General features: G+C 49.1%; 1 protein-coding gene across 2 annotated transcripts in view; it reads left to right on the forward strand.

The window, feature by feature from the left end:
* LOC135391657 (venom metalloproteinase antarease-like TtrivMP_A) overlaps positions 1–7155 on the forward strand; it is a 100151-nt gene extending 92996 nt beyond the window's left edge. For both annotated transcript variants that reach the window (XM_064621995.1, XM_064621996.1), the window contains exons 13-14: positions 4274–4396; positions 7075–7155. In XM_064621995.1, the coding sequence (XP_064478065.1) occupies positions 4274–4396; positions 7075–7137 (186 nt within the window). In that variant the 3' untranslated portion in view covers positions 7138–7155. The remainder of the gene's footprint in view (positions 1–4273; positions 4397–7074) is intronic.
* The last annotated feature ends 904 nt before the right edge of the window (positions 7156–8059 follow it).

Raw genomic sequence — 8059 nt, forward strand, 5'->3', positions numbered from 1 at the left:
CGATTTTGCCTGTAATCTGCACGGAACATGCCTTTTCTCCAAGATAGACCTCGTCAAGGCATATCATCAAATTCCGGTCGAGCCCTCACACATCCCGAAAACTGCCATTGTAACACCCTTCGGTATGTTTGAATACCTTCGGATGCCCTTCGGTATGCGTAACGCTGCGCAAACCTTCCAGCGTTTCATAGATCAGGTTTTGCGAGGACTTCCATTTGCGTTCGCCTATATTGATGACATACTGGTTGCCAGTACTTCACCGGAAGAACACGAGACTCATCTCCGTGCAGTTTTCTCTCGGCTGGAGAAGTACGGAATCGTCTTCAATGCAGCTAAATGTGAATTCGGCAAGGCATCCCTGGAGTTCCTCGGCCACCTCATCACCAGCGAAGGTATTCGTCCCCTGGACAAGAAGGTTGCAGCCGTACGGAATTTGCCAGCGCCAACGTCTTTCCGCCAACTGCGAGCATTCTTGGGGATGATTAATTTTTACCGGCGTTTCATCCCATCATGCGCCCACGCGTTACGACCTCTGACGGATATGCTGCGAACGCCTCAGAAGAAAAGTACTGTTTTTTCTTGGTCCCAGGACGCTAACGCTGCTTTCGTCAAGGTGAAAGAAGCGTTGGCAGGTGCCTCAGTGCTGATGTTCCCGAAGCACGGCGCTCCCACCAACGTTATGGTTGATGCCTCGGACATTGCTGTCGGCGGCGTTCTGCAACAGTTCGTGGACAACCAATGGAAGCCACTTGCCTTTTTCTCGCAGAAGCTTTCGCCGCAGCAGGCTCGCTACAGCACTTTCGGCCGTGAGCTGCTAGCGGTTTATCTCGCCATCCGTCACTTCCGATACTTTTTGGAAGGCCATTTCACGTCCTCACGGACCACAAGCCGCTCACTTTCGCCTTTCTCTCCAAAGGAGCAAACGGATATACACCCCGAGAGGCCCGGCAACTCTCTTTCATCAGCGAATTCACCGTCTACATCCGTCATGTCAAGGGCGCGGACAACCCAGTTGCCGATGCACTTTCTCGAATGGACGTCAATGCTACCTCGCTTCCTCGTCTGGACATTGATTACGTCCGAATGGCTGAGGAGCAAGAATCTGATGAAGAACTTCGCCAGCTTCGCAGCTCTTCCACGTCCCTTTCTTTTGCGGAAGTCCCACTTCACGGTTCCCCCCGCAAGTTGATCTGCGATACCTCAGCTGGTAGAGAAAGACCTTTCGTTCCATCATCCTTCAGACGGCAAATTTTCGACAGGATTCATTCCCTCGCCCACCCTGGAATTCGCGCGTCCCAAAAGCTCATCACCGCACGCTTCGTGTGGCCGGCCATGAATGCCGACGTGCGGGCTTGGGCCCGCTGTTGTCTCATCTGCCAGCGTGTCAAGGTGCAGCGGCACACCACAACGCCTTTCACCACTTTCCCTCTTCCCGATGCCCGCTCTTCTCATGTCCATATTGACATCGTAGGACCTCTACCACCATCACGCTGCCACTCGTACATCCTGACGTGCGTCGATCGCTTCTCCCGATGGCCGGAAGCAATACCCATCATCGACATCACCGCTGAGACTGTCGCAAGAGCCTTTCTCCACGGTTGGGTAGCCCGCTTCGGCGTGCCAGCTACCATTTCTACTGACCGTGGACGACAGTTCGAATCCCACCTCTTCGCGGACCTCCTGCACCTTCTGGGAACACATCGCATACGAACTACCGCTTACCATCCGCAAGCAAATGGCTTAGTTGAACGTTTTCATCGTCATCTGAAGGCCGCTCTCTCGTGTACTCGCGCATCCTGGTTCGATGCCCTGCCAACTGCCCTTCTCGGAATCCGCACCGCCTTCAAGCAAGACCTGGGTACCTCCAGCGCGGAGCTTGTGTACGGCACTCCACTTCGGCTTCCATCCGAATTCTTCGAGCCTGCCGCTTCTCCCGATCTGTCGGATGCGTCTTCTTTTCTTGCAAAGCTTCGTGCGACCATGTCCCGAATCCGGCCCTCCCCGACCCGCCGTCATCTTCGAAGCCATACGTTCGTCGCACCGGACCTCGCGACGTCAACGCACGTTTTCGTTCGGCGCGACTCCGTCCGACGCGCATTGCTACCACACTACGACGGCCCAAACCACGTCCTGGAACGGCACCCTTAGTGGTACCGACTGTCCATCCAGGGCCGCCCGGACACAGTATCTCTCGACCGTCTCAAACCGGCCCACGTCGACGCGTCGTCACTGACCGCTTTCACCCTGCCAGGTGACCTGGGCCCTGACACCCCCACCCATCCGCAAAGCGTCGCAACGGCTACTACCCCTGCTCTCGTTCCTCCCAAAACGGTATCCTGGAGCCCCATTCTACGCCGTTCTTATCGCCCAGGCTTCTGACGTTTTTTTTTTTTTTCCTCTTCTATGGGGGAGGGGGAGTGATGTGGCAGCACCATTGCCAACTCTCGTTCCGCGGGTCGGTTCAAGCTACGCGCCACCGGCGCGAGAGCAGTTAGTTCGGCCCTGGCTTTAGGACCACCGATACATTAAAAAGGCTACTTCCTCTCCTGACCTGTTTGTCGTGTCAGTCACAACAATTCCATACCAGACTCTCTCTTTATTTTTTGGGGGGGGGGAGGAGAATTTATGTTATGAGTAGCAGAACACGTCGGGAGACGAGTTCAATTTCTCATATATATATATTTTTTTCCTACAAAGAAACAAACCACCGCAGTGACAGCGTCTAGGAGAGCAACTTGTCTCAACCGGTGGTGGTGGTGGTGATAGGGCTTGCCGTTGTCGGCCTCACGTATGTGGGCAACGTCACGACTCCGCCCTGGGGGAATGTGCGTCCTGGGCCGACTTCTAAGGGAACTGTGCCGACATATGTCTGAAAGCGTCTGAGGAAAACCCAGGAAAAACCCCAGACAGCACAGCCGGCACCGGGATTCGAACCCGGGTACCTCCCAGTCTCGACGTGACATGGCCAGCACGCTAACCACTGAGCCACGGGAGCTGGTGTCTCAACCGGTAATGCCACTGATCTGCACAAGTCACACCCAATCGCATTCGACGAATTAATGCAGAATCTTAACGGCAGGTGTTTCGTGGCATGCGGAAAGCGAGCGTTGGATCAACTCTTCTCAGTATAGATGGAGGGAGAATGTCAGTTGTCCATTGGAGGCAATATCCGGCCTTGGTGCTTTTTGGGTGTCGGCGGTCTTCAAAGGACATATAGAAAATGACGCGTGTAGGCCTGATTTACAGATAACGCACGTTGGCCTTCATTTATTGTTGCAGTCTGATCTTTGGTAAGGCCTTATTTTAAGGGCATATGCCACACCGTGTAGCACCTCGGCAGTTTCGAGCAATATGGCAAAATCCTTGGCAGTTACAGCACTGCATGAGGCCTACTATGTACTCGTGGATTATGAGGGTCTGAAATCCGAGGGCAATTCGGCGGGGAAAAACGGATTGTGGGCTGAAAAGTCAGGATGACGCTGCGTAACGGACTCAACGGAGTGATCACCGCCATCTGCTGCCATGGAATGCCGAACCTGTCGCCTTGCAGATATAACCCCCGCGTCTTTGTGGTAGAGCACGAAATCGTCGTGCGAGTGCTCTTTGAAGACATCATAAATCTTGCCCATATTTCTGGCATGCGATTGAGGAATTGACGGTAGTAAAAAGATTGCGGGCAGCCGCTTCAGACCGTACGGAGACAAAGAGAGAACCATATCGGTGGAAAAGGTGGTGCATAACCTGTTGTTGGGCTAACAGGCGTATCTCGCTAGCGACTGCATTCACCTTCCAGAAGGACTGATCACTAGATGTTGTGCGAAGTAGTATGCATAATACCAACGGCTCGGTTCTGTGACAGTGGTGAACGGGCCATCAAGAGTTATAGCAGTGTTTGCATCGTTCATCTAACCTGTCTGGTGGGGAGCGGCCGGTACCGAAGTGTCCATGGCGTTAGCATTCATGTCTTGCGGACTGTCGGCATCACCCGAGTCAGGGCTCTCCACCCGTGGTCGTTTGGCAGGACTGGCAGGGACATGTTGAGCTGTAGAAAGCGTTATACAGACATCGGACCTCCCGTCCATATTACGGCGGGGGGTCCATGAAATGTTACATTCCTCCTTTCAAAAACCCGATGGCTCCAAAGAAGCCTAAGCCTATATAAATTTTGGATCTGTTCCGGAGCAGCACAGGAGAAGCGCGACCTTTCCCTTGAACTACTTTCTCTCATGCAGATATGTTATGTGTGTATATATATATCTTCTTCCTTTCTCAGGAGTTAGGAATAGCTGCCAACCGAAAATGCAGACTTCTTTGTCATGCCGCAGTAGATATCTACGGCTACGAGACTCATCTTGGAATGTTCGCCGTGGACGGCACCCGTTGCGCCGATAAAAGAGTAAGTTGAAAAGAGGGATCGAGGATTCGCAAAGTAGGTTAGTTATGTCGAGTCTGGTCAAGAGACTAAACGTCTTCGGGTACGGACGGGAAATCTTACCGGGGTAGCCGGAGAGGGAGGCGGGCTTCAAACGTAGCAAATCGGTTCACGCATGTTGCAAAGGTTTCCTTCCACTGAACTGCGCTCAACAAGTCAATGTTCCTTTGCCAAAGTTCGTCCCTATAGATGTTTTTTACGTTAGGAACATTACAATAACTCACGCAGGTAATTGTCTTATAATGCAAATGTACTTGTTCTGGCTTATTTCTTAATCTTAACTAGCTTAACAGTACGACAATTAGAGACAAAAATTATTTCCTTGTGTGTTCTGCTGTCTTTTACAACTTCGACAACGGCCTTCCTGTCCCACTTGCGCCGAATGTGTTGATAGCTCAAACGCCAAGGACAGAAGAAGAGTTCGATTTACGTTTGGGGTGCAAGTCACCCAGAGCTTCTATTTGTAGATACACACAAGTGGTGAAAACCAGTGGTTCACTATAGTACTAAAAAGAGGCTTGCTTGAAAGACACTTCCCACTCGGAGAATTGATGTATAGGTCGAAGCATCTACAACATGTACCAAATATCACTTGTGTTACCCGATAATATGAATGAGATCCCCTCTAATGAATGATTTTTTAGTGTTCCGTCGTTGGAAACACTGTCGAAAGAACGGAAGAGAAGTGGCTTGAATACAAAAGTTTCGGGAACAATCCCAAGTAGAATGGCGCACATCAACTCCCAACTGAACAGCACAAATATAGAGCCGTGAAAGTTGAACTTGTTATTGGAGAGAAATACATCGCTGGATCTCATCTCAACGCTCGTTATTGACAATGGCGAGCGAGGTGGTTCAGATCTGGCCAATGTGTTCAATGAACATTGCATTAATATTGAAGATTGCCGTGGCCATAGCGCACCACTTTTTCTAGCCTGCAAACTCCGTCTTTCTTGGACCTACAGACGAAGCGGAAGTTTCTTCCACCATTAGATCTATGAAAAACACTCGCGCCCTGGATGCCTTCGGATTGGACACGAAGAGCGTCGAATACGTATTCCACATTATTTCCCCACTTCTTGCGCACATTTGTAATCTTTGTATAACGCAATGCACTTTTCCAACAAACATGAAAATTGGCAGAGTAGTACCTGTGTTCAAGAAGGGCGATCATAACGTGCTATCAAGCCATAGACCTATATATATCCTTCCACACGTCTCCAAGATCCTAGAAAAGTCGTTAATAACAGTTTAGTGGATTATTTTGAAAAGCATAGCATACTATCGTCAAGACAGCACGGGTTTAGACAGAGAAAGTCAACGCAACTAGCGCTTCTACACCAGATATATATTTATCCTTGACAACTTCGAAGAACCACCTCAGGTGTGTACATTGATTTCTCAAAAGCATTCGACACCATAAATCCTTATCTGCTCCTAGCCAATCTGGACCATTACGGGGTTCGCGGACAGAGCATTTCGTTCTTTCGATCTTATACTTATCTGAACGCTGTCAGTAGGTCTCACTTCGCCATGAAAGTAACTCTAGTACTCTTCCTATCATGGCGGGCGTACCCCAAGGCAGTATAATAGGTCCTCTATTATTTTTGCTATATATAAATGACTTCACATTTATTCACCGCAACATTATACTTTCCACGGACGACGTATCTTTACTGGTGACTGGGAGACGCTTAATGGCATAATTCAGGACACTAGTGATACATTGAGCTCTATCGCCAATTGGGCGTACCACAACCTCCTGAACATTAATACAGACAATACTATAGCTCCCTTATTTGCAGCACGATGATCAAGTACTGCCTCAACCCGTGACCTGATTGGAAATTCAAAGATAAATTTTACTGATAGTGCCAAGATCCTGAGTGTCATGGTTGATAGTAAATTACTATGGAATAAGTACATTTCATTCATGGCATCCTAGATCAGCAAAGTCCTTGGTCTGCTTCAGAGAGATGAGTACTTTTTATCCACTTGTAGTAAGCGGCTGATATACCAGAGCCTGATCCAGTCCCTAATTAACTACTGCAGCCTTGTATGGGATCCGCATATAAAACGTCCCTTTTGCGGTTGTTCCTGCGGTTCCTTTTTCCCGGACCGATTACGGTTTAGGAAGATTGCGGGTTGCAGTCCCCCGTCAATTAAATTACTTTCACCAACACTACATTGACCTCATAACGACATCACTTCGAAGCATTACGAAGGAAATCATTAATATTGTTGATATGCCATTTAATATTGCTCAGATTACGTACATACACCAAGTATTTGCGTGTGTAATATAATACAAGTTTGTTACAAATGCGGTGCATTTGCGGTATTCCTATCCGCTCTTTCTTTTTTGTCTTTGTCTTTTGTTTTTGTCTGTTCTTTTACTGTACTTGCGTTTCTCTTGTCTTATTCCCCGTGCATTTGTCGCCGTTGTCTGTTGCACGTGGAGCCGCGTCGTCTCTCAAGCTTTGTTAAAGCTTTTTAGCCCGGGTCCACCCGTCATTTTAGACAGAAATAAACGAATTGAATTGAATTGAAATTGGAAGGCATAACAATACACGAGCTGAAAAACTAGTGGCACGATGCAAAGTATAACCGCACTGACATCAATTTCTTGTTCCACTTTCCAGGTGTGCTACAACGGCTTCTGCAAGAAGATACCTAAGATTAAACCAGAAACATTAGAAGAATAAAATGGTTGTCGTTTTTCAGAGGACTTTGCTCTGATAGATAAATATACTATACATGACTGTAGCAGAGTTGCCAAAGAAGTCGCAGAGGAAAGAGTCGCCAGATTCGTGGCTGGCAACAATAATTACCAGGCTGGATTAGTAAGGGCCCTTTAAAGTCACCTTTGGAGGCCTGTATCGCAGTCGAAAACTAATGCCAGAAAATTCGCACACTGTCAGCCTTCTCCGAGGGGTTCTGCAGCAGCTAGCATTCAAAAATACGGTTCCCTATACGCTTCCCTGTACCTGTTTAGTAGTAGGGAGATATGTCCTATAACAGAGGGTTTTTCAACAACAACAACTTTATTACAAGACGATGACTGGGGAATTTCATCGCCAGGGGCGATACTCTACCCCATTGCTGGTGGTAATGTGGCGAATGAAATAATGAGCCCCTTCGCAATCAGGACCAAAATCCTATGCTATCCAGAAAGGTGAACAGAGCTTTGAGGGCAGAGCGTTGGTGGGCTGGATGTGGCCATGGAGCAAGCAATTTTGTGAGAGAGGGGGGGGCGAGAGTCTAGCTCGTTAAGGGACCTGGAGTGTACGGTTCGGGAAGGTTGGTAGTGTGTGCAATGGAATAGAAGAATGTGCTCTAGATCTTCTACAGCACCGCAGTGACTGCAGTGGGGAGAGTCCCAACCTCAAGCGGTAACGCCTCTGTGTGGTGAAAGCCACATCGAGGCGCATTCGATAAACGAATGCGAGACGACGAGAGTTACGTCGAGGCATGCGGAAACTGAGCGCCGGATCAACTCTGTTTAGCAGGGCTGGGGGGAGAATGTCAGCGGTTCATTGGTGGGTAGCCTGAGGAGTCACGAGACGTCGAAGTACGGACCGACGATCTCCCCTCAGCAGCGCAATACGCGCCCATCTCCGAGACGAG

Source organism: Ornithodoros turicata, chromosome 4 (assembly GCF_037126465.1).
Source record: "Ornithodoros turicata isolate Travis chromosome 4, ASM3712646v1, whole genome shotgun sequence".
NCBI lineage: Eukaryota > Metazoa > Arthropoda > Arachnida > Ixodida > Argasidae > Ornithodoros > Ornithodoros turicata.